Source organism: Lissotriton helveticus, chromosome 2_1 (genome assembly GCF_964261635.1).
Source record: "Lissotriton helveticus chromosome 2_1, aLisHel1.1, whole genome shotgun sequence".
Taxonomy (NCBI): Eukaryota; Metazoa; Chordata; class Amphibia; order Caudata; family Salamandridae; genus Lissotriton; species Lissotriton helveticus.
In genome coordinates this window covers 1,878,774,445-1,878,800,854 of record NC_136059.1, presented here as the reverse complement: position 1 = coordinate 1,878,800,854, position 26,410 = coordinate 1,878,774,445, and the positions used below count along the sequence as shown (strand labels likewise).

Below are 26,410 nucleotides of genomic sequence, written 5' to 3'. Positions count from 1 at the left end.
AAGATCTATGATCTTCCTCTTAAAAGCATGCTGAATCAGAATGTTCCTCGTGTAAGAAATCCAGATCATTATAGGCCAATAAAGAGAGCTTTTCCTAAAAGACAAAGAAGCTTAGTTGATACTTTGGCTGTTTTGGGCGTCAGTGGCATTGCAGTTGCCTGATACGCGATTTGCCAGTTCTTTGTTTTTAGCAGAATTTGAAGGGAATTTGTATAGTCAGGAGACAGACAGGACTACCTGAAGGTGCTTATTGTGATAGTTACCAAACTAATCTGAGATCACATAGAAGAGAGGGGCATAGGTAAATGTTAAAAAGTAGAGGAAGACTAAGAACCCTCTGGAGCACAGCATGAAAAGGGGGGATACTGACGAAAGTGCGCAATTGGATATGATGGGAATATCTGTGGAGGAAATTGCACTTCCGCAAGAACCTTTAATACAGTGGACGTGTGTGGTCTCAAGTGGTTGTGATCCACTGTGTTATAGTCTGCTTACAGGTCTGTGAGGGAGAGAAAGGGTTAGGGCCTCTGTCGGTGCTGATGCTGCTAGATTGTGACAACCTTCAAGTTTCTTAGTCTAAGCATGAAGAAGTACAGTTTGTTACATGATTGGATTGAAAGCCAATCTGAAAAATGTAAGTAATCCAGCCATCTGTATTAAGTGGGCAAGAAGGCAATAATTACACAGACATCTATGATGTCATGCATTGGGAGATTGGAAATCCACCTTTCAAAGTTGCATTTCACAATTGTCTTCATGAATGGTGATTGCAGAGGAATCTTGTCTAGTGTTAACAGTGCTAAATGGGAGGGCTTGCTTTATGTCAATAAAATCATCCCCTAGCACACAGGTATGGGAGAAAACTTAAAGATGCCGTGCCAAAGTTAGACCACTACTGAGGATTCTCTATTTTATCAGTTCAAAAGCGCTAATCAGATTTACTGATTTATTAGGCTCCTATCAAACTTAATCTCACTTAACAATTCTCCTTTCACTGACGACGCTAAGGACAGAAGAAAAAGTGAAAAGAGATGCCAGGAGTAAACTGTTAATTTTTCCAACCGTAATCCCATGTCTTCACCTTCCAAATGAACTTCCAAATGACCTATTCTTTATGTCAACTGTTCATAGAGTCAGACATTGACATGGTTCTCACTTGTTTAGCTCATACCGCCCTGCACTTTCATTGGTCATTTTCCCATTGCATATCTCATACGGTTTGTTAACCATCTGCCAGTCAGTAAAATGGTTTTGTGAATCAAGTACTCAGTGCTGATATCAGCTGTGACCTGCAGATCACGTATTTGTATTCCTGCAAGAAAATCTCCGCTTTTAATTTTTTCAGGTTGATGAGTATCAGTAAATTGGGAACATGAACGCCTGATATTTATAGTGCTACAAAATGGCAGAAATGCAATATGAAGTGCTACATATAAATGCTTTCTTTAATTTAACGTAAGGTTAAAGTAGCGAGCGTAGTCACTATCTGTAACCTAATTTGGTTTAGAGCAATCATAGTAACCATTTGTAAACCAGTAATGGGTAAAGTAATTGAAGTAATCCTCTTCTATAATGCAAGGTGAATTAACCAGATTAATCTCCTGTGATGTATTCTGGGTAACACTCTCAAAATCATGTCTTTCAATGCTCCAACCTATTGCCAAGCAATGAGAGTACAGTTTTATAGGATGTAGTAATCCGTAACCTCCTTTTATCTAATGCAGGGTAAAGCAATTTGCTTAATCTCTTTCTCTGACATAATGCAATGAAAAGCAATCTATGTTCTGCTACACTAATATTGTAAAGGGTAATATCATTTGAGCAATCTCCTTTAATCTAAACGCAATTAGCTAATCCTACTAATGACTGCTGGGGATCAATGCAGAATAAAGCAATAAAAGTAATCTTTTGTAATCTAGAAAAGTACACATTAACAGACTAATAAACGTCCTTAATCTATTATGGATAAAGTTATCAGAGCAACCTGCTACTGTGATCTAATGCATCGAAAGGGTGAAGTAAACAGAATCAATCTCTTTTCTAATGTTAGGTGTAATAATCAGAATATTCTTCTTCTGTAGTTAGAAGTGGGGTTAAGTTTGCATTGTCTGTCGATGCATGTAGAAGTTATTACTGTCATCTTCAGTAATATGCATGATGAAGTCTTTTCTGTAACCTAATGTAGGAAAAACAATGGATAATTTCTCTGTATGTAATCATACAACAGCTGCATTCATCTGGGTAATCTTCTGTAGTTACCTGCATGCTAATTTAATCAGAATTGTCCTGTTCTAAAATCCACTGCAGGATGGAGTACATAATGCAGTATAAGCGGCTTGAGGTAATGCAGACTGAGGACACCAAAGAATGTACCTTCTGTAATGTAATGTAAAGAAATCAAGGGGGTCTCATTTTGTGACCCAACAAAGGATAAATCAACACGATTAATTTCCTTATGTGATCTCAACAACGCAGTGTCGTCTAGCTTATTTCATTCTGCTTCTAATGCATAGTAAAATTATCCAGGAAGCCTACTTTTTTTAATGCAATAGAAACAAAAGTAATTGAAGAAAACGGTCTCCCTATCTAAACAATCTTGTTTTCAGTGCAGTGTAAGATAATCAAAGAAAGAGGTTAATTCTAATAAAGCATCTTAGCCCTTCAACCTCAGACTATACCCATTGTCAAATGCCCTGAACCAGAGTTATAAGCCTGAGACTCAACTAGGGCCTATAATGTGTAAAGTAACCACAATAGCTGGCCTAATTATGTAATGTAAAAAGTGCAATAGCCTGCTGTGGTTTAATGCAGGGTAAAGTAACAACACTAATCTTTTTATAATCTAAGGCTGAGCAATCAGAGTGATATAATGTCATGCAATGCAGGGGACATCTTTAGGGCAAGTAGTAAAGAAAGGGGAGGTTTACCTGGCAGTATATGATGTTATCGCTACCACTAGAAGAAGCAAAGAACGAGAAACCTAACTAGAGCCATCTTGTCTCTCTGTAACACGAAAATCTCTTCACAAAATGACTTGTAATTCATTGACTTGAAAATGGTCACATCTGACACACCGCGTTGGACAGCTGCGTGAGGACATCTACTTCCAGAACGAATCACTTCTGGGGTGATACATCATTTCTCTTATTTTTTCTTTGCTTCCTTGTCTGAAGCACCTCATATAGTGATATAGGTACTTCTCTCTCTCAGAAAATATTTTAGTTTAAGAGTATCTGTTGAAAACTGAAATTCAAATAACACCATGTACCTCTTTCTATCACTCTTTTTTCATGTAACATAAACAGGACATAGTGCATAGTCGCTTATCAAAAAAAAGGACAGTTTTGTGGTTTTGTAAATTTAATGTGCTGCAAACAGAACATTATACATGCACACATATATTTTGATGTGTGTGTGTACATTAGAAAAGTGTTGTTCCAGTTAGCCGGGTCTTGTGGCTTAGTGGGCTAATGCGTCCACTGTAGGGGTCTGTCTTTGACCTCATGATCACAGGTTCAAACCCTGGCGGGTCCACTCAGCTTTTCATTCTTTTGAAGTCGATAAAATTAGTACAGTTGTGTTGGGTAACAAAAAAATCTGTTATTCAGAGCCAAGATGCCTACAGGTGAACGTTCGCTTTAAAAATACACGTTATGTTATATATGAGGTCCCTCGTGATTTAAACAGCAAGCGAGTAGTTAAAACACGAAGACCAAAAGAAGGGTTGTAACTGAATCGTGTTTAAGTTTATGCAAAGGCACTGATTACTCTGCGTGCACAGGAGTTGTGGAATTAAACGATTGAAAACCACGGCCTTGAGGACGTGCAAATTTAGCACTTGACAGAAATACTCCAGATTTTGGTGTACAGAAAGAAAATGGTGGTTTAACCTGATGAATGCAATGACTGACATGCATGCAAACGAGAGAGAATGTAGCCATTCTGTGCACAAATACTAACAAATGCCGATTACTCAGCCTGCCTCCTGAGCGACAACTGTCCCCCAAACTTCACCCTTTCCAGCACTTACTACAAAACAGGTCACACCACTGCCAAAGATTTCTTAGAAGTTCTCAATTCCTTCAGATTAAAGGAATTTCTAGTCTGAGTGCTAATGGAACTGGAAAGCTCTGCTGTCCAAATCTGAATTTAATTAGCTCTGTTTTGAAATACTTGTTAGCATCAAGGGTTTCCCGTACAAAGAAAAAGCCTTTCCTATTAAAGGGCAGCGATGGAACTGGAAAGCGCCTTTTCATGCTCTGCACATAGAAACATTTACCCTGTTGTGATATGCTTTCCCAGGCGCAAAGCAGAACAAATCCATAGATCCTGGCATCAGGCTCTGACCTCCCTCAAGAACTTTCCGCACTTCATATATATAATCACATTCCTCTGGTGGTTCCGTGCCATAACCCTGGCACCTCCTCCCAAAGCTGCAAGCCCCAAGGAAAAAGAACAAACAAATCTGAAAGTAATGGGCCACTTCAGTTTAAGACACATTACCAGTTTCAGCAAGCCATAGAACTTCTTTGACAAAACGAAAAAAATATTATTTTCCGTGGTTTTATATTCCACTATTTCCATATTCATTCACTTCGCTTTTTTACAGCGTGCTCAAGAAACCCCATTTTAGGAATGCTCGCTAATCTCCAGCTTTCAACAGAGCAGCATTAGTATGCAACAAGGTTACAGCCAGAGGACAACAGACAAAGATAAGCTGATCCGCAAAACTAAATTAAACTTTCAAGCAGAGGAGCAAAGGGCCGTAAGCAGTGTTCTTACCCCACCGCCAGAAAGGCCAGCTGTCTGCAGAGATGGGAAGCTTTCGAGAGCTAATCAAGCTTGTGCTTCTACCAAAGGATGTACAAAATGAGGGCTGGCAAAGTCAATCAGGCCTCCTTTCTGAACGCCCTCGTTTTTAGAATGAACACTTGTACTTCACCTCGGCTCAAAGATTCTGAAAGAAGCGGAGGATTTCTTGCAGTCTGAAAGTTTCACTTTTTACTCGCTCCCTTTCCTTTACTTGCTGCGAAGGGAGATCAGATAGCAAACGCCCCTACACGGTTTTCAGCCGATTGGTTATCATGACTATTTTTGTTAAGATATTCATGTCCAAGTGTGTAGTTTGCATCCCCATTTTTTCCTTCCTACTGTCATCACTGCCTAGAGGCTAGATGGTATAGTGCCCAACGAGAGAGCTTTTACCTCTGAATACTTACTACATATGCAGGAGATTACTTCCTGGTTATCATAGACAGTAAACGTTACATGCATTTTTTTACCATAACATTTCTTCTAAAAAGTAATGTCAGAGGGCCACCTATGGCTCGCCTTCATGTGGTGACAGTAGAATAAATTTCGGTCCAAAATAATGGAGGGTGGTAATGGAAATTCAATTAAAGTAGGCTTTTGCTGCCCTTCCTGGCTTTCCATAGCCCTATAATTAGGGTGGCCAGTCTGATGATACAGCCTCTTCCAGCTATACCATTCATTGAGTTGATAATGCCTTGGGAAATGATGCTTCCTAAACTAACATTCCAGATACCCAGTCTAGAGTGGCAGGTCCATCTCCACTTCCAACAACATGAACCATGTGCAAGATCGCAGTGCATGCATACTTTATCATTTAGGGCATTAAAATGTCCCTTGCAAACTCCCATCTTTTCAGGGATACTTGAAAAGTGGCTTTTGACAATATCCCCCAGTATGTATGTCCATACAGTGGTAGACGTCCTGCTATGCCATGCATACATAATTGAACCTCAGTCCTAGAGTTATTAAATAGCTTAGGCTAAACATGAAAAGGACAGACCACATTGCATTACTTTGGCCACTTTTGTTCTGGGTCAGACTCTGGAGTACTCTGGATCTTGAAGATTATAGACATGGAATCTTGGAAGTCAAGAACCTTGATGTTTATACTACTAACCCTTGGCTTAAGTATGTTAAAGATTGGTTTTATCGGATAGGCCTTGCCCATTTTTGGGATGATCCAGCGTGTTTGAGACAAAGATGTAAGACTTTGGTCAAGGCAAGATTTTGGTCTTATATAACACACAATTTCCAAAATGGCGATTCATGTGGATCCATTACACGTAGTTTTCTTGATTTCAAGGATTCTCCATTTTTTGAAGACTTTTTAGATGAGATCCAACCACCCCTAGCAAAAAGCCTGTACTTAACATTTAGATATGGTATACTTAGAACAAAATTAGTACTAGCGAGATGGGATAAGTCTTCAGGGCAATCAAAAAATGTAAATTGCACATGCTGTCAGTTAAACCAGAGAGAGGACGACAGCCATATATTGTTTTTTTGTACAGTCTACGAACTAGCGAGGAGAAAATGGATTAAAACCTTGTGTAAAGCCTTAGTAATACGTTCATATTTGGAAGCATATAGGATTGTTAAAACAGACACTGGACGCCTTACAGTGTTCTGTGTTAGCAGATTCCTATTAAGTGCTAGTTATACCCGTAAAAACTTGGCTCTTGATCTGTAGACATTAAATGGGTGCAAATTGCATACAAGTTAGATTGCCCTGACACTGGCTAGCGGTGGTTTTTGTAAAAATATCTGTTTTATTATGCCTATTTTTAATTTGGATATTTATTGTATTAGCTGATGAACTGTATATTTTCTGCTTCCCATTGATATGCTGAATTGACTGTATGTGTATCCTCTGTGCTAAATGTATTGTTGTTACTTATGCATCTTATATGGCCGAATGAGCCCAAATAAAGATTAAATGATGATGAAAATAGCTTAGGCAAATACGTCACCCAGATACAATCTTGGACTATGGATAATTTCCTACTAGTAAACCCGTAGATGAATGAATTCTTCATGTTGTCAAAATCTACAAGCAAAAGGTTCTACCCAACGCTTCTAAAATTACTAACCATAAAGCATGTTCCCCACTCGCCTATGATCACATTCCTGGGTCTCACAATTGACTAATCTCTAACATTTTTCCTGCACATCACCAGACTAGCAAAAGCTGAGAAATTTTACCTACACTCCCTTAAAAAAATCCGATATCTCATTTCTCACAAGCATCTCCAAACAGCAGTATGTTATTTCCAGACTTAACTCCGGTAATGCCATTTTGGTAGGCGTTTCTCCTTCTAACCTAGCCCCACTCATAGTGTCCTCTATTCAGCATCCATGCTTGTTCATTATATAAAAAAATACAGTCACATCATGCCGATTTTCCATAACCTCTGCTGGCTACCTACCACAACTAGAATCCAATTAAAAATTTGCATACTTGCTGACTCGTCCAACCAGTACAATATAATAGCCCACCCTTCCTGATTGACCTTATCATTTCAGGATATTCCTGGTTTTAGAAGTAAAGTCTCCTTGCTACTGGAAGTAGGTGTGGGTCTGTAGAGTACATCAAACATGTGAAGCAGTCAGAACATATTCAGCTAGATACTTTGACTGGGACTAAATCCACTCTTGTTTGGTGACGAAAAGAAGCCTTGTTTGACTCGGATCTCCGTTATCTTGAATAGGACAATGGTGAATGAAAAGCCACATGTGCTGCTTCATTTTGAAGGCACCCAGAAGGTTTGCATGATTGAATGAAAAAGGGATGAAGTTCTAAAATGGTAGGGGTGCCCACATACATTCTCCCCTTCAGGATAACGAGTAACTATAATGAGATAAAGTTGTGCAGTTCTCAATTTGAAAGTGGTAAAATAGAAAATATCTAGGCTATTCGAAAAAAGGTCCATTTTTAATTCCAGACATTGTTATGTTATCATGGTTTTAAGTCATGCTCCTTACGCCACTGGAAGCCAGTGCTTAGATAAGTTAGATGAATAAAATATGGTTAGAAAATTATTTTACTAGATGATAATGGTGCCAATTGAGTGGTGTGAAAGTTGGCCAACTTGGGGCAAAAGTGTATTAGTCTCTCCACCATATAGGTCCGATATTTACATCTGATATTGGCCTTTTTTAGGTCCTTGACAAATTAAGAAACAGATTTCATACAATTTTTGAAAAATATTGCTTTCAGGTTGAGAAAAGAATCCAGGGGTGTAATAGTTCGGGATGAACTAAAAGGGGATTAGTCGAAGGTGATGGAAGGGAAAGAGTATACAGCAATTGGTAAGGAGAGCTTATTGGCCAATAGCATTGCCATGTTACAGTAATTGATGTCAAAGACAGAAGGCTATATTGCATGACTCTGTAGTAATGGCGAACAGTCCTACAGTATTGCACTCTCTCAATTTTACAACTATAAAATCTTTCACCTCCCTTTGAGATTGTTGAATGGGAACTCTTTGCTCCATCTTTACAACCGGGAGCTCATCAGAGGACGAGAATAATTTATGGTCTGTGCGCACGTCTGTGCCCACGGTCCCTTTATATGCAGCTCCTGTGCAATCTAGAGTTTGAGTATATCAGTCAGCCATTTACCGACTACCAGGCCCACCTCCTACAGCCAGTGTATAGTAATCCTTTGTTTAACCTAAATTAGACAGAAGTTGCAAATCTGTACCTCATTTTGTCCTCCTTGTGTCTTTTAAGAGGCCCAAACAAACCGATTTCAAAAATCTCTCTCACCGCCATGTATAACTTTGATACCACTTCATACCAGTAAATCTGTATCTTCTCTCATCTTCCCACTATGTCCATAAGGGCTGCTACTTCTTGGACATCCATCTGCCCTCTATGGATATATACTACTCAAGATTGGGAGATAAATATACTTGGTGCTACAGTTTAAATTGTGTTAGTTTGACTAGATTGCAGGAGATCTCTTTAATCTGCATGCATATTTTCATCTACTCTGTTTCCAGAGCTAACTGTCACAGTCCTCCTCCCACTTCCCCTTAACCACTATTGGACTCTGGAGATAGTCAGCCTGTAATACTCTACAAAGTATGACTATTGCATATTTGTTGGCTGCAAGATCCAATAAAGAAGCTAGTGTTGATTCTTGCTTGTCCCTGGAAGTCCATATTAGCTTGGCTCTCCTTGCCAGTCTGGAATATATCAAAAAATGGTCCAGTCTGTACTACAAATTTTAAGCATGGGAAATCATAAGCGTTTTTAGCAAAAGAGAATTTATGGCTTTAGTAGACAATAAAACATGACAAGAAAAAAACCTCAAGAGGTACGAGGAATACCTGTCACACCTAACCGCAAAATCACCAGCAAGCTTGAATTTACAGTGCTTGATAGGACTGATGTGAACGACATATGTGGCATTCTGCCTATCTCCATGAACAATCATGTAATTCTTAATCTGGTCTAAGGTAATATAAAGGGTCAAAAGACTTGATAAGTCAAGATTTACTTACTACCAGACAGTTGGTTGAACAGTGAATGCCAAGAAGAGCCCACCCCTACCTTAAATTGTGAAGATCACAAGGCCAAATCTGGAAGCGTTCGCCAAATCTTTCAAACAAATTTGATTCCATAGTTATGTCTTTCTCACCTCCCTCAGTCCAAGAAGTACTTTAATCTTTTCTTTAAAGTTAAGACTAAATTGTCCAAATTCAACTCTCTTATCAGAACCTGATCTAACAAATATCTCGGCCAAAGTTAAACTCTCAAATAACTTCCTGGACCTGGTTCCTAGGAGTATGGCCAAATGCTTGACACCACGCATTCTCCCTCATTGGACTAGCTTGATTTCCTTCTCTTGATTAAAGAGAGATACTGGCTAAGTCACCTCTTTATTGGATAAACCTACACCAGACCTGGGGAATCTAGTTCATATTCATACTGTCTTAGGACTTCCCTTTCTGTCAAAGGATCTTAGCTCATAACAATCTTTTTAAGTTTCAATCCAGCTTAAACAAAGCAGTAGTGCAGAAACAGCTACAGATAGTATACGAGGCACTCCACATACTAGATTCTGTCACTTTGTGCGTCTAGGTTTCTCTTGATTTTTCAGCAGCATTCGATATAGTAAAATGAATCCCTACTGTTCAAAAGTCTTAAAAACCGTAGGGTCTTATGGGCAACTAGTTCAAAACTGACCATGCTTGTTTTAACCCTGTTTCTTTGACACAAGGAGTCCTTTCTGGCCCCTAACCTTTCCAAAGTCTATACCCAACCACTAGGGGTCCTACTCAAAATGCCTTGGATCCTTTATCATCAATATGATGATGATGCAAAAATGTCTCTCAAGATGGCTTCTCCCAAGAACTTCTGATAGCAGCTATACCTAGTTGGGTGTAGCTGACCCCCCGGGCACCGATATATGCTGTATCAGCTCTAAGTTTTCTGTTTCTCAAGTGCCAAGTTTATGTTGATATTTATTCAAAATAAAACGGTTAATCCATTGTTCATATATATTTCATTTATTCTTCATGAAATTATTTTCAATTATTTCACATGAAAGTCCAATGCATTTCGGCAGTGTATTCCTGCCTTCATCAGGGAAATAGTAAATCTACAATTAAAAAAAAACATGATTTTAAACCTATAGTACATCTAGGCATTTTGTATCTGATTTAACTCAACTGCTTAATATTTGCAATCATATAACTTTAACTGAATACATTCAACGGTGGATCAACGAGCATACTGTCTCAGATTAATGGTTACCTTGAGTTCACATTTAGCTTGTATAAGGATATTGTTAAACATGATAATCCAAAATGTCACACCGTTTCTAAAGACTGTTACGTGTAGCTATGTTCACCTAATACGAGTTAGGACTGTTATTTCCTGCCGTTTTCAAAGCGGTTTAAAAATGAATGCCTCGCATTACGCGCTGGCGGTGTTGTTTTCAACAGAACCGAATGTTAAACCATGTGCGTTAAATGAACGCGCTATCAAGTATTTTAGACTCGTGTTTACTGGGAGGGATCTTATTCCTTCTAAAAAGGAGAATATATTCATTCTTAATCTTACGCGCTTAAACAGCCTGTTAATGGCTGCTTGTCTGCTCACCTCGGCGTTTCTGCTTCTCACGCCATTCCTCTACGGACTGATCCTGCTCTCCTCCGGTGTTACGCCCCTCGCGCATGCGCACTATTTAACTCCCGCTGACCCGTTTTTTTGTATTCACGCTAACTTTATTAAGTTCCTATTAAAGGGGATCTATACCAGTGCTCACTACCACTATGTGTCTGTGCTGCTGCAAAGCTAGCAAGTCGTTAATATGAACTGTTGGTGCAATACTCATGGGTATAATCGCAATATAAAGACATTAATAATCATAAATAACAAAAGTCATTATAAATAACAAAGAAATTCTGTTCTTTCATTGAGTCCTCCAGGCTTCAAGCTGCCCAGATTATAAATCCAATAATTCTCCTGTTTAAGTAACCTGGTTTTGTTCATGGAACCTTCCATTCTGGGCAGTGTTTCAAGAACACATACTCGTAGTTGGCTGACGTTATGTTGCATCTGAGTGAAATGTTCCGCCACACTAGTTTTCTTGGTTTTAAGTCTGATGGTGCTCTTATGTTCGTTTATGCGGATTTTTAGTTTACGTTCAGTGTGTCCCACATAAACGTCTCCACAAGGACATTTAATCATATAGATTAAGTTGCTTGAGTCACATGTTGCATTCACTTTTAATGATATGGGATATCCCTTTTGTGGGTGTGTTATACTTGATCCTTTGATGATGTTGTTACATGTACTGCAATTATAACACGGGATCGTACCCCGGAATGATGTTTCAGTGGATTCCTCATCATGTGGTTTTAGAAAATCTGCTAAATTTTTGGCACGGGTATGTGCAAAAATTGGTTCCTCTGAAAAAAATCCTTTAAAGACTGGTTCCATTGCTAGCATTGGCCAATGCTTTTTAATGATTTGTTTAAATTGGGTGCTGACTGTGGAGAATTTACTCACGCATGTGATGCGGTTGCTAGGTGAAGATGTTTTCCGGATTAATAGCTCTTGTCTGGATTTTTGTTGGGCTCGTATTAATGCTGCTTGAGTGATATCTGAAGGATATCCCCTTTCAGTAAATCTTTGTTTCATTACGTTCAATTGTTCTCTACATTTTGAAGCCTCTGAGACCACTCTCTTCACCCGTAGCATCTGAGAATATGGGAGGTGTTTTTTAAGGGCTGGAGGATGGTGACTTTTAAATTGCAACAAGTTGTTTCTGTCTGTTTGCTTACGATATAAGTTTGTAGAAAATACATCGACCTCTTTAGTTATTTCAACATCAAGATATTGTATTCTAGATTCGTGGATATTCCATGTGAACCCAATTTGATCTATTCTCGAATCCATAATTTGTAATTGATGTTCAAGTAGGTTTTGGGAACCTCTCCATATCATAAAAATGTCATCTATAAATCGTACATACATGACGATATTGTTGTTCCAAATCGTATCTTGAAATACATGTGCTTCCTCAAATGCTGCCATAAATAAATTTGCATACGCCGGGGCGGCGCAATTTCCCATGGATGTCCCACTTTGTTGCATAAACCATTTCTTGTCTTGTTCAAAATAACTATGTAGTAATGTAAACTGCATTAGTTCTAAGAGGAATAATTGCTGTTCCTGTGAGTACTCACTGTCTAGGAGGGCGCTTTCAATAGCTTCCAATCCTTGCTGATGCGGTATTGAGGTATAGAGGGCTTTTACATCAATTGTAACCATGATCATGTTTTCGTCTGGTTGAATGGTGGACAGTTTTGAAAGGAAGTCTGTGGTGTCTTTCAGATATGATCTAGTTTTCAATACTAATGGTTGCAGATATCTGTCAAGATATTTCCCACCTGGTTCGTGGATGCTTTGTTTAGTGGACACAATTGGTCTACATGGTGGTTTCAGTAAGTCTTTGTGAACTTTAGGAACTAGGTAAATTGTTGGTGTTCTTTGATGTTCTTGTGTGAGATATCTGAGGGTTTTTTCCGTGATGGTTCCTTGGTCGTGTGCTTTTTGAACGATAGTCTGCAAAACTTTTTTAATTTCTATCGTAGGATTAGTTTCCATCTCCATGTATAGATTCGTGTCTCCTAGATGTTCATTCATGGTGTCTTGATAATATGTTTTGTTGAGGATGACCAGCGCACCTCCTTTATCTGCCTTTTGACATATGATATTCTGATTCTTGGCTATAGATCTAAGAATCCCAAATTCTTTCTTGGTGATGTTCATTTTGTGCGGTTTTTGTTTAGTGCTTAATTGTTTTAATTCTTTGCTGCATAGTTGCTCATATAGGTCTATGGTCTTGTGACTTATAGGAGGCATGTATGTGCTTCTGGTTTTTAATCCCCTTAATTCATCGGTCTCCATTATAGGCTGTTTTTCCACAATGTTTTCAAAGAAGTGTCTGAGGCGCAATTTTCTTGTGAGTTTGAATAAACTTACTTCTAGCTCTAGGGTGTTAGTATGAGCTGTCGGGACAAATGATAATCCTTTTTGTAGTGTCGCTATTTGAATTTCGCTGAAAGTGTAATCCGATATATTCAACACTAAGTTTTGCTGGTCTGTTGCTGCTTCTTCTTCTCTTTCTTGGTTAATGTAGAACGCGTTTGCGGTTGATTGGATCCTGTTTCTTTTTCTGCGTCCCCTCCGGAGTCTTCTGTTTCTATCCGGCCTTCCTCTAAAAAAGATACTGCTGTGGATGTAGTGGCTTGCTCTTTTGGCTGTGAATCTTTTTGAGGTCTGCTTTTTGTCTGGGTTGTCCTTTCACTATCTGTGGAAGATGTGTCAGTGTGAGATGTGTACCCTTTGGATTGTCTTTTTCTCGCATATACCTTGGCCCATGTATAGACCTCTTGTAATTTATAATCCAAAGTATCCCGCTTGTACTTGCGTAACTTGCGCTCATTGACGTCTTGGGTGTGTTTTATTAATTGTGTGTTTATATCTTCTAAAGTTGTAGCCAGTTCTTCAGGTGTAATTAGTTTGCCGATTTCTGTTTTGGTTTGTTCAATTTCAAGAGTGAGTTCTTCTAATATTTGGGCCAATTCTTCTATGATCAATAGAATAAGGTCTAAACTGCACTTATTCAAAATAGCGAACCATTTTTCAGTGAAGTTTTTCGAATTTTTACACAGACTGGGTTTGAGTGCAATCCTGAGGCCTCTGGGTATCCTTTGGGCTTTGTGATATTTAATCATGGTGGATGCGTGCATTCTCTGGTTGATCTCCTTTCGGGTTAAATATAGTAGGTGTCTTACTTGTTGTTCCTTATTTTTTGAGTAGACTTGTTCTTTACTCGATGGTTGAATTAATGAATAGATTTTTTCACTTGCGTCTGTCGCGTATGCGAACGTTTCTGCCCTCCTGTCTGTGGAGACAGTAATATCTTCGTATTGCATTTTTTGATTCTTCGAATGTTCATATGCGTGCTTCTATCCTTTGAGGCGGGTAAAGTAATATACTGTGAGTGTAGGACAGAGCACCGCGGTTCTAGCTGGAAGATTAACGTTTTTTTCGTGCCTCCGGGGCTCTCTCCCCGTCTGGAGAGATATATGTAGAACCTCTGATAGCAGCTATACCTAGTTGGGTGTAGCTGACCCCCCGGGCACCGATATATGCTGTATCAGCTCTAAGTTTTCTGTTTCTCAAGTGCCAAGTTTATGTTGATATTTATTCAAAATAAAACGGTTAATCCATTGTTCATATATATTTCATTTATTCTTCATGAAATTATTTTCAATTATTTCACATGAAAGTCCAATGCATTTCGGCAGTGTATTCCTGCCTTCATCAGGGAAATAGTAAATCTACAATTAAAAAAAAACATGATTTTAAACCTATAGTACATCTAGGCATTTTGTATCTGATTTAACTCAACTGCTTAATATTTGCAATCATATAACTTTAACTGAATACATTCAACGGTGGATCAACGAGCATACTGTCTCAGATTAATGGTTACCTTGAGTTCACATTTAGCTTGTATAAGGATATTGTTAAACATGATAATCCAAAATGTCACACCGTTTCTAAAGACTGTTACGTGTAGCTATGTTCACCTAATACGAGTTAGGACTGTTATTTCCTGCCGTTTTCAAAGCGGTTTAAAAATGAATGCCTCGCATTACGCGCTGGCGGTGTTGTTTTCAACAGAACCGAATGTTAAACCATGTGCGTTAAATGAACGCGCTATCAAGTATTTTAGACTCGCGTTTACTGGGAGGGATCTTATTCCTTCTAAAAAGGAGAATATATTCATTCTTAATCTTACGCGCTTAAACAGCCTGTTAATGGCTGCTTGTCTGCTCACCTCGGCGTTTCTGCTTCTCACGCCATTCCTCTACGGACTGATCCTGCTCTCCTCCGGTGTTACGCCCCTCGCGCATGCGCACTATTTAACTCCCGCTGACCCGTTTTTTTGTATTCACGCTAACTTTATTAAGTTCCTATTAAAGGGGATCTATACCAGTGCTCACTACCACTATGTGTCTGTGCTGCTGCAAAGCTAGCAAGTCGTTAATATGAACTGTTGGTGCAATACTCATGGGTATAATCGCAATATAAAGACATTAATCATTATAAATAACAAAAGTCATTATAAATAACAAAGAAATTCTGTTCTTTCATTGAGTCCTCCAGGCTTCAAGCTGCCCAGATTATAAATCCAATAATTCTCCTGTTTAAGTAACCTGGTTTTGTTCATGGAACCTTCCATTCTGGGCAGTGTTTCAAGAACACATACTCGTAGTTGGCTGACGTTATGTTGCATCTGAGTGAAATGTTCCGCCACACTAGTTTTCTTGGTTTTAAGTCTGATGGTGCTCTTATGTTCGTTTATGCGGATTTTTAGTTTACGTTCAGTGTGTCCCACATAAACGTCTCCACAAGGACATTTAATCATATAGATTAAGTTGCTTGAGTCACATGTTGCATTCACTTTTAATGATATGGGATATCCCTTTTGTGGGTGTGTTATACTTGATCCTTTGATGATGTTGTTACATGTACTGCAATTATAACACGGGATCGTACCCCGGAATGATGTTTCAGTGGATTCCTCATCATGTAGTTTTAGAAAATCTGCTAAATTTTTGGCACGGGTATATGCAAAAATTGGTTCCTCTGAAAAAATTCCTTTAAAGTCTGGTTCCATTGTTAGCATTGGCCAATGCTTTTTAATGATTTGTTTAAATTGGGTGCTGACTGTGGAGAATTTACTCACGCATGTGATGCGGTTGCTAGGTGAAGATGTTTTCCGGTTTAATAGCTCTTGTCTGGATTTTTGTTGGGCTCGTATTAATGCTGCTTGAGTGATATCTGAAGGATATCCCCTTTCAGTAAATCACGGGTTTACTACGGGTGAAGAGAGTGGTCTCAGAGGCTTCAAAATGTAGAGAACAATTGAACGTAATGAAACAAAGATTTACTGAAAGGGGATATCCTTCAGATATCACTCAAGCAGCATTAATACGAGCCCAACAAAAATCCAGACAAGAGCTATTAATCCGGAAAACATCTTCACCTAGCAACCGCATCACATGCGTGAGTAAATTCTCCACAGTCAGCACCCAATTTAAACAAATCATTAAAAAGCATTGGCCAATGCTAACAATGGAACCAGACTTTAAAGGAATTTTTTCAGAGGAACCAATTTTTGCACATACCCGTGCCAAAAATTTAGCAGATTTTCTAAAACCACATGATGAGGAATCCACTGAAACATCATTCCGGGGTACGATCCCGTGTTATAATTGCAGTACATGTAACAACATCATCAAAGGATCAAGTATAACACACCCACAAAAGGGATATCCCATATCATTAAAAGTGAATGCAACATGTGACTCAAGCAACTTAATCTATATGATTAAATGTCCTTGTGGAGACGTTTATGTGGGACACACTGAACGTAAACTAAAAATCCGCATAAACGAACATAAGAGCACCATCAGACTTAAAACCAAGAAAACTAGTGTGGCGGAACATTTCACTCAGATGCAACATAACGTCAGCCAACTACGAGTATGTGTTCTTGAAACACTGCCCAGAATGGAAGGTTCCATGAACAAAACCAGGTTACTTAAACAGGAGAATTATTGGATTTATAATCTGGGCAGCTTGAAGCCTGGAGGACTCAATGAAAGAACAGAATTTCTTTGTTATTTATAATGACTTTTGTTATTTATAATGATTAATGTCTTTATATTGCGATTATACCCATGAGTATTGCACCAACAGTTCATATTAACGACTTGCTAGCTTTGCAGCAGCACAGACACATAGTGGTAGTGAGCACTGGTATAGATCCCCTTTAATAGGAACTTAATAAAGTTAGCGTGAATACAAAAAAACGGGTCAGCGGGAGTTAAATAGTGCGCATGCGCGAGGGGCGTAACACCGGAGGAGAGCAGGATCAGTCCGTAGAGGAATGGCGTGAGAAGCAGAAACGCCGAGGTGAGCAGACAAGCAGCCATTAACAGGCTGTTTAAGCGCGTAAGATTAAGAATGAATATATTCTCCTTTTTAGAAGGAATAAGATCCTTCCAGTAAACGCGAGTCTAAAATACTTGATAGCGCGTTCATTTAACGCACATGGTTTAACATTCGGTTCTGTTGAAAACAACACCGCCAGCGCGTAATGCGAGGCATTCATTTTTAAACCGCTTTGAAAACGGCAGGAAATAACAGTCCTAACTCGTATTAGGTGAACATAGCTACACGTAACAGTCTTTAGAAACGGTGTGACATTTTGGATTATCATGTTTAACAATATCCTTATACAAGCTAAATGTGAACTCAAGGTAACCATTAATCTGAGACAGTATGCTCGTTGATCCACCGTTGAATGTATTCAGTTAAAGTTATATGATTGCAAATATTAAGCAGTTGAGTTAAATCAGATACAAAATGCCTAGATGTACTATAGGTTTAAAATCATGTTTTTTTTTAATTGTAGATTTACTATTTCCCTGATGAAGGCAGGAATACACTGCCGAAATGCATTGGACTTTCATGTGAAATAATTGAAAATAATTTCATGAAGAATAAATGAAATATATATGAACAATGGATTAACCGTTTTATTTTGAATAAATATCAACATAAACTTGGCACTTGAGAAACAGAAAACTTAGAGCTGATACAGCATATATCGGTGCCCGGGGGGTCAGCTACACCCAACTAGGTATAGCTGCTATCAGAGGTTCTACATATATCTCTCCAGACGGGGAGAGAGCCCCGGAGGCACGAAAAAAACGTTAATCTTCCAGCTAGAACCGCGGTGCTCTGTCCTACACTCACAGTATATTACTTCTCCCAAGAACTACCAGCCAGAACACTGCAAATGGTGCAAGTCCGGATAACTGGATGTCCCCAACAACTAAACGCTCTTAAATCAGAATAACTTATGATCTCACTACTTTGCAGCTACCAGTACAAACCTCACTTGCCTCTTGTGGTGTGCTGGACTGTAATCCCATTTTGGATGACTCCTCCAAATCTCTACTATTCATCATGGAATGCAGACTCACTCTTCAAACACTAGTCAACACAAGGACTAAAAGTGTATGCTTTCGGCTAAGACTTCGAATGGGGCTTTGCTGATTCGTTTCTGCACACAACCTAAAAACTCTTGTTCAATCTCTGGTCCTCGACTATGGAAACTGTTTTCAAAGGCATCTCCCTTAAACTCATCTCACCCCTCTAAAAGGAGTCCTACATGCAGCTGTATGTTCTCTCAGGGATGAAAAAATGTGACCATCTCTCTCCGGTGCTTTCTAAACATCAATGATTTTCTCTGGAAGCCCAGACTCTCACAGTTTCTTCCACTGTTAACTCTGCTCTAAATTGCAAACATCATGTGGAGACAGATTGCTTTGCAGTTACCAGAATGCTACTCCTAGACCCCTTTGTCTTCAAAAGGTAACATACTCCGGCACAAGCTTTTTTTCCTGGCAATGCAATCACAAGTTTGAACTCTCTCTCTGTGCCTCTCTCTCCTAAGACACCTTCAAGAGGAGCTGAATCGACTTTTTTTCTTACTTTTGCGCCTTCAATCTGCTCTTAGGATAGCCTGAACCTAGGTACCCCTTCTAGTCTCTTTTTTTCTCCTCTGTCTTTTCTCATGTTCCCTTCTCTGGTCCAGTCACAAATAATTATTTTTTACCCTGGACCGTCCGCACACCAGGATCCCTCCTCTTCTCGCGTTTCCTCTGCTACCTGCTTCCTCCTTTCTTACAATGTCCTACTTCCTTCGTACTCGTTAGAGATCAGCGTTTTCACTGCATTTTTACTAGTATCTAGATGAACATTCTGTATCGATGTGATGTACATATGTAATCTGTGTGTAACCTAACACTTTATTTCTTATGTACCTTTATTATTTATATCTTGTTCTGTAAAGTTTAATCTTTTCCTGCAAAGCAATCAGATGCCTCCGGATTACTTTCACACTTAAAATTGCATAAATTAAAATAATAAATAATTCATAAGTGGAGCTCAGCTCGTGGTGATACATGCTTGCTTGTGATGATGCGTGCATGCGCATGCCCATAAAGCATCACAAATGTATATTCCTAGGAGATGTCATTTGTTTGGTTCAATGCTGCACAGCATCTCCCTAAACATTTTTTGCCAATGCAGTACTGCTTCGCCAAAAGGCATTGATAAAGCCAGTAGGTCCCAAAAGTTAAGATTGATTTGTTTTGATGATACTTGTTGAGTCTTTTAGACAAAAGTGCTTTCCCATTTTACTGTGCTTATTTGATCATTGTATTAATCAGATTAAATGTTTCTAGAATGTCACACGTCCAACTCCAATTTTATCATTTCTTGGCATTTATCTTAACAACTGGAACGTTAATTGTATGGGATATATGCTGGTCACTTTTTCTTCTTAAGTAGACAAATTTGGTATCGAGCAAATCAAGGGGAAAATGGCTGTTTGCGATCACAAAATTAGCTTTTGCGATGCATGAAACAACTTGCCAATCGCAATTTAAGAAATTGCAATTTTTTGCGATTTGTTAAATTGCGATTGGATTTAAGGAATCGCAATTTGGGATTGCTTAAATGCAATGCAATAAAGTAAAAATAATTGCGATATCGCAATTTACCATCAAATGAAGGGTGATGGTAAATTGGGATTTCTTTGAAAAAAGCCCCAAAGTGCATTTTTCAAAGTCCAATGTTATGTACACACATCCCCTTGGGGCATGTATGTGCGTAACATGGGTGCAGATATCAATTTCAGGGGTGCAACAGGGTGTCCTTTTGACACCCTGGCACCCTTGAATTTGCATGCGCAATTTGCGAGTCCCTGTTGGGTACTCACAAATTGCGCATGCAATTTCCCATTCATTCCTATGGGCCTGTAGGCCCATAGGAATGAATGGGAAGCCATTCCTCAATTGCGACTCATAAATTGCAAGTTGCAATTAAGGAATTTGTAAGAAACTGTATTTTGTAAGCGATTCCTACATGCATAGACTTTTGCGATTCCTTATTAGTGAATCCTTATTTTTCGTTAATCAGGAAACACAAATTGCATGTTTGATGCATGTGCCAGTTAGTCTTTTCTCACATTTCACCCACATCCCCTCTAGTAATACTGGCATATATGGATGCTCACATGCTTATGCTGTTTTTATAATGCTTTGTAAACCTGCGACAGAGCAAGGTGGTTGTAACATCCTCCACACCCTGGGTACTCGCCAATCAGTACGCCACACACAGAGCTTAGTATTACACGTCTTTATTCGTCCGCATGTAACTGCGAACTCCTCATACTAAACCAGCCTTTATTGGATTCTGCTGTAACACTTATGTCTCAGTTATACGGAGTCCATCAGGAGCCAAAAGAGTTCCATCATTTCTAACTCACGAGACACTAAGGTGGTGGTCCAGGAAATGTATTATACAAAACCCTTCTTTAAACAGCTAATTACCAGATTGAGACAGTGAAATAGTTATAATACCCACAGATCTCATTTGTTAGGTTGAAGTTTTTACGTTCAATGCATTTTTCATTTATTCCCTTCTCCCTTAGTTTATCAATGATCATAACTTTCAATCAACTTTCTCCCCCATACCACAATTATGGTGTTTGGGGTGTTTTAAGGTTGGTCTTTAATGTAAATTATACTAAAATTCGGTACAAGTTATTAAAAACAATTTATATTTTTACAGCAAGAAATTCTGTACCAATATCCTGTTTCTGAAGTATCCCAAAAACTGAAAAGTGTGAGAGGAATATTTCTAACGCTCAGTGATATGCTTCAAAATCTTACAGGTGGAAGAATTATCAGGTACTGTAAAAATATCCAAGCCAGTATATGAATCTTCACCATGCAAGATCAGAATTCTTGTTGATTTTGAATTGCTTTATTTTAGGTTGTGTTTAAAACAAAGCGGTCATCGCAACTAAGGCGAATTGTCTGTCAGTTATTTCATATGCTATATGTGCATTTGCTTCACTCCAACATAAATGTACAGCATATAAGTGTTTCTGCCTAGCGTTGCATTTTTGCATGCTCAGATCCAACATTTGTGGGACTCACAAAGAAAGTTGTAAATCTGCACCTGCAAGCCTATGACCTTAGTTGATTGCATATTTACAACCTTCTTGAACTTTCAAATCTGTTACAGAATTATCCTTGCAATCTGCAAGAGCCGCAGGTTTCAATACGTATTTTGGAAAACACTTTAAATTTAATTTGCACCAGTACAAGAGGGGAGGAAGCACACTGCCTGACATACCAGCACACAATTTGCCCAAATGCAGTGTGGTAAATGCAGTATTTGATAAGTCAGTTTAGTTGCAAGTCTTTAGTTTTTACTATTGTTGGTGCAGCTAGTGCTGAGCATCTCTAGATACATGTTTCAGGATGTTAGTCCTGTTTCATTAGAGAGTAACACTTTGAATGTGGTGGTGCTGGCAATGCTTCATACATACAGTCTCCTCAGGTTTATGTACCACTCGCAGTTGCATCCCAATGATCTTGTCTGCTCAATAATCAGCAAGGAGCCTATCAAAACAAGAGGGAATGCTGCCTGGCATACCAGCACACAATTTGAAAAGACAGACGGAGAAAGAAAGTTGAAGTGATCGACATTTCTAAGAAACCTAGTGTAAAGAAAGAGAGCAAACATTATGAGAGACACATGAGTGGGTGATCTATCTTTGAAGAGAAGACCATAAGTGGGATAAATATATGACAAATATAATAAAGGCAGCTTATAGAAGGGTAGATGGCACAGGGAATGTGGGAGACAGAAGAAGGATTGAGAATTATGCCACAACAGGGAGAAAATTGCTCACAGTAAGGTGAGCGGAACTGATATGAAACAGCACAAGAAAACAGATATCAGAGCGAGAGATATATCTGCATCTAATAGACACTATAGATGAAATGTGGCAAGTGAGACAATGCAAAGAATGACCTAAACGGCCTGCAGGCATATTGGAGAACCTACACAGTGGGCTCCAGAGACAAACACTGCTCGCTGCAGGAGAGACGGAGATGAGTGTCTGACTTCTAGGCATTGAAAGGTATACGAAATGTCGCACAAGAATTGAAAGAGAAGTTGCTTAAAGAAAAATGTGACCAAATTAAATGTCTTTGTGTGTGTATAGTGTTGTTAAAAAATGTTGATTTTAGAAGCCATGCTTTTGCTTGGTAATCAAAGAGCCATGGTGTAAAGTATTGGGATAATATAAACATGTATAATATGGCATGGGGATGTCCTCATCACTTGCTTACTAGTGGTGTATGTTGAACAAGAAAGACAGGAGCAGCTACTTTGCTAGAGATGAGCCCCTTAGGGGCAAGTGAGATTGTTTGCAAATAAGGAAAGTTGATAGTTTTTCTTCTCTTATAGTAAGGATTACTTTTCTGGTAATTTGAACGAGGCTGAGGGCAGTTTACCGTTTACGTTTGTCCTTGATCATTAGCAAAGTTGTTGGATTATAGCTGTATGCTTTTCAAAATCCCTACGAATCTATTGCCAAAACGACCTTAAATATACTTTTGCAGCATTTTTGTTCATGTTTCTTCTTTAGGTCTCGCCTGCGACAGCACATGCGCTCACTCTTGGGAGAAATATTGTATACAACTAGTGGCTTGCAGATCACCCATTGCTTAACATGTGTTGGCTTCATTGTCACTTTTATTTGCCTCCTTTAAATTGGTCAGTGTGCATGCTGGCTTCACTTCCTCTTCTTTCGGCTGGAGCATAGACCAAGTACTGTTCGCTTCAGCTTGATTGCTGTCCTTCCACTGATCGCGCTGTGATTGGCATACTACTTTTATATTTTCTTCCTCCCGGTCATCCTTGTTGAATGAACATTTTGCGCTTTGTAGCGCCGATTTACTGTGCCACACACACTTCAAAGAAGCCCTTTTCGCCTCTGAAATTGATGTTAGCGACAACAGATGTTAATTGCTTCCAAATGTATCTTCCCTAAAACATGGCGCAATTACTTTCTTTATATGATAGGGTTTTTTTTGCCAAATGTCTAATTTTTGCCAAATGTCATATTTTTTTCTTTTTCAGGCATGGTGAGATTAACTAATTTACTGAGAATCACAGGGGTGATGTGCCGAGACCTAATAAGCATTGGCAAATCCAGTAGGTCTTGCTGTTGAGACTATTGGCTCTGCCATTGCCTTTTGTTCATGCTGTGCACCATGGACATTGCCAACTCTTGCAATGGTTTATAGCCATACTGTTTAGCAGTGTGACTTCTGTGCAGCATGGTAAAAAAATATATATACTATAATGAATCCAGTGCTAATGCACTTTTTTGTAATAAAAAAAAAGCACATTAGTCCTAGCTGAATCATTGCAGTTTTTTTATTTATTAGTTTTAGCCGCACTGCAAAGCATCTACACTAATGTACAGCTTGGCTACAAAACATTGTCAAAGCCAATATCCTTCTTAGGCGAGACCTATTGGCTTTGCCAATGCTTCTTTATGTTGCACATGATGGGCTTCTCCCGCTTTGTTACTTTGTGTTGACTGGCCCCAGGGATGACACCTTTCAGTCCTCCCCAGACCATCTCCTAATTTTCAGAGCCTGAAAAGTTAGTTGACCCCCATCACACCCTGCTGCCCCCTACTCTCATATGTTTAGAGGCCTGGATCCCATTGGAGGCCTGCGCATGATGTTTAGAAATGGGATTTGAGAAAGTGATGTCAAAAACTCACTCATCATGTTGTTCATTGCACATTAACGCCTTCACTTCCTGGTCTAATTTATGGAGTTAGTCTTGTCAGGCAATCCTTCATATTGCTCACAATCAAGTAAAGTTACATGGAGATATGCTCTGGAGGGGTACATATAAGATTTGTGTTAGAAGATCGAAGTAAATTTCATTGATTAGCACAACCATTTTTCTTTATCGTCTGCCTCTGATATCGACAGAGATTTGCTTGCCCTTAACATCTCACTGTTTGTGTGGTATAATGATGCTGGCTGCAGAGTATCTTTGACATCGTATGCCATAGGTTGGAAGGAAACCAACAACTAGGCATGTAGCATTCTTTTTTAGGTTTGTTACATTCTTACTTAATGCAGGCACTTAAAAACAAGCCTTTATGTCCAATGGCATATATTTATGGTATTTGTTAGTATGCCAGGACCAAGAATTTCATGACAAACTCACCTTTGTTATAGGTCTGGGTTATAGGTGACGTCTACAGCATGAGGTGACAATACATTGGCATTCATGGGAGTTTGAAGTGTTGTGGAAGTACATGTGTAATATTTGTAAATAATACATTGATGTTTCAGGACAAAAAATGTATGAATTGTTTCATGAAAATGATAAGCGTGTGTTTGACGGAGCAACTTTTTTTATTTTTACAAAATGAAAAGTGTGCATATGAAAACAAAGTGGTTCGCAAACTGACAAGTTAATGTTTCTGCACAAAATGATTCAATCTTTTACAAACCTATTTAAAGCAGAATTTGAATGATAATCAGTGCTGCAGAGAAAACCCTGATAAGAAACGTTAGTATAACTCGTTTGCTGGCATGCATGCTCTGGATAAGCCATGCAACGACTGTGGTGTAAGAGCCTGCATTATCTGCTGGCTCGGCTATCTACTGCCTTAAGATTGCGAGATGTATGTATTTCAGTTACGTCATGTGATTGAGCATCTGCTTGGTAGGAACATTTTGGAAAAATGAATTACATGATTGTATTTTCTGAGCTGCTCTTGTCACTATTGGCTTTTTTAGACTCTTTATTTATTGAAAACTGCCCTAAAAATGTACTACTTTGCCACCATTTTCCACAAATTGTCTTGGGGCAGGCACCCCTGCAATACTCCAGTGGACGATCAAGTTTAGTTGACGCGCATTGAAATGACTCACAGAGTGCTCTTCGCAGGCCTATAGCTTTTTTAGAGGACGGGTTCCCTCACACACCCGAAGGTAGCATGCTTCATCATAGGGTAACCGTCCTTTAAAAGGGACCCTCCACTAGCACTCTTCCTCTCTTTGTAGACCATGGGGTTCTTTTGTGTTTCTGGTTCCAAGTTGTGGAGTCAACCCCTACAGGTCGACAAATCTCCTCTGGCCCTCCTTGTGCTTTTTCTGTAGCTTTTGTATACATGTTTCTGACAACTGTGCTGTAAAATTTTCCACTTGACCCCAAGGTTTCAAAAATGTTCCAAGAGACTCTCCCCTTCCTGGCACAAACACCCCTAAATACAGTTGGTCTTGATTGCTGCAATTCTGGGTAGATGCTACTATCCAGCACTGTCAAATGTGACTAGCTGCAACTTGGAAATACAGGGTCCCATTTGGGGGGATTATTTTAGTGTAGAAAGATGGCTTTGACTTCACCCTTTAATGTTGGCTAGAATGAAAGAGTCTGCTTTGTTGCCATTGTAATCCAATATATTTTTTGCTAATGTGCTTTGTTAATTTGTGTTAATCCAATCGTTTTATTGTTTTAAGTTAATAAAAACCATCACAATATTACCATACACATAATATTTCTTAGACATATCAAATTTCATTTTCACTAATGTTTATAAAATACCTGTTAATATTAAGTGTTTGGTACTAAGTTCTAACGCTGCAATCAGCCTAAGCAATCTGAGCTACTGAAGCGTATTTAACCCCTTCCATGCTGATGACGGCCCCCGGCCGTCATGCATCACAGTGGGCGTGTGCTGATGACGGCTGGGGGGCCGTCATGAACCCGCCCACTGTTTAAAAGTGACGCACAGGCGCAGAATCGCGCCCGCGCCCAAGGGGTTAAGATGCCATAATACATTAATACATATGGATAACTATATAATCCTTGCTTCTAGTAGTGTAGAAAATGCTGTCCATTAAAATTATCGGCTCTTAAATAACTTAGAAATATTTAAAGTGTCAAGCATTATTGATCAACTAAATTTTTGGTCATTAAGGTGCCTCAGTGCCACTAAAATCGTCCAAACATCCACAATTGATGCTATTCCTAGAACGATCAAGCTTTATTTAAGTAGTTTCCCATCTAGTATCAGAAATGTCAAGGTATA

The 26,410-nt window shown here is 39.0% G+C and overlaps 1 protein-coding gene across 2 annotated transcripts in view; it reads left to right on the top strand.

Annotated features, from left to right (window-relative positions):
- Positions 1–26,410, top strand: part of INTU (inturned planar cell polarity protein) — a 317,576-nt gene that overhangs the window by 104,284 nt on the left and 186,882 nt on the right. For both annotated transcript variants that reach the window (XM_078676800.1, XM_078676799.1), the window contains exon 5: positions 21,058–21,176. In XM_078676800.1, the coding sequence (XP_078532926.1) occupies positions 21,058–21,176 (119 nt within the window). The remainder of the gene's footprint in view (positions 1–21,057; positions 21,177–26,410) is intronic.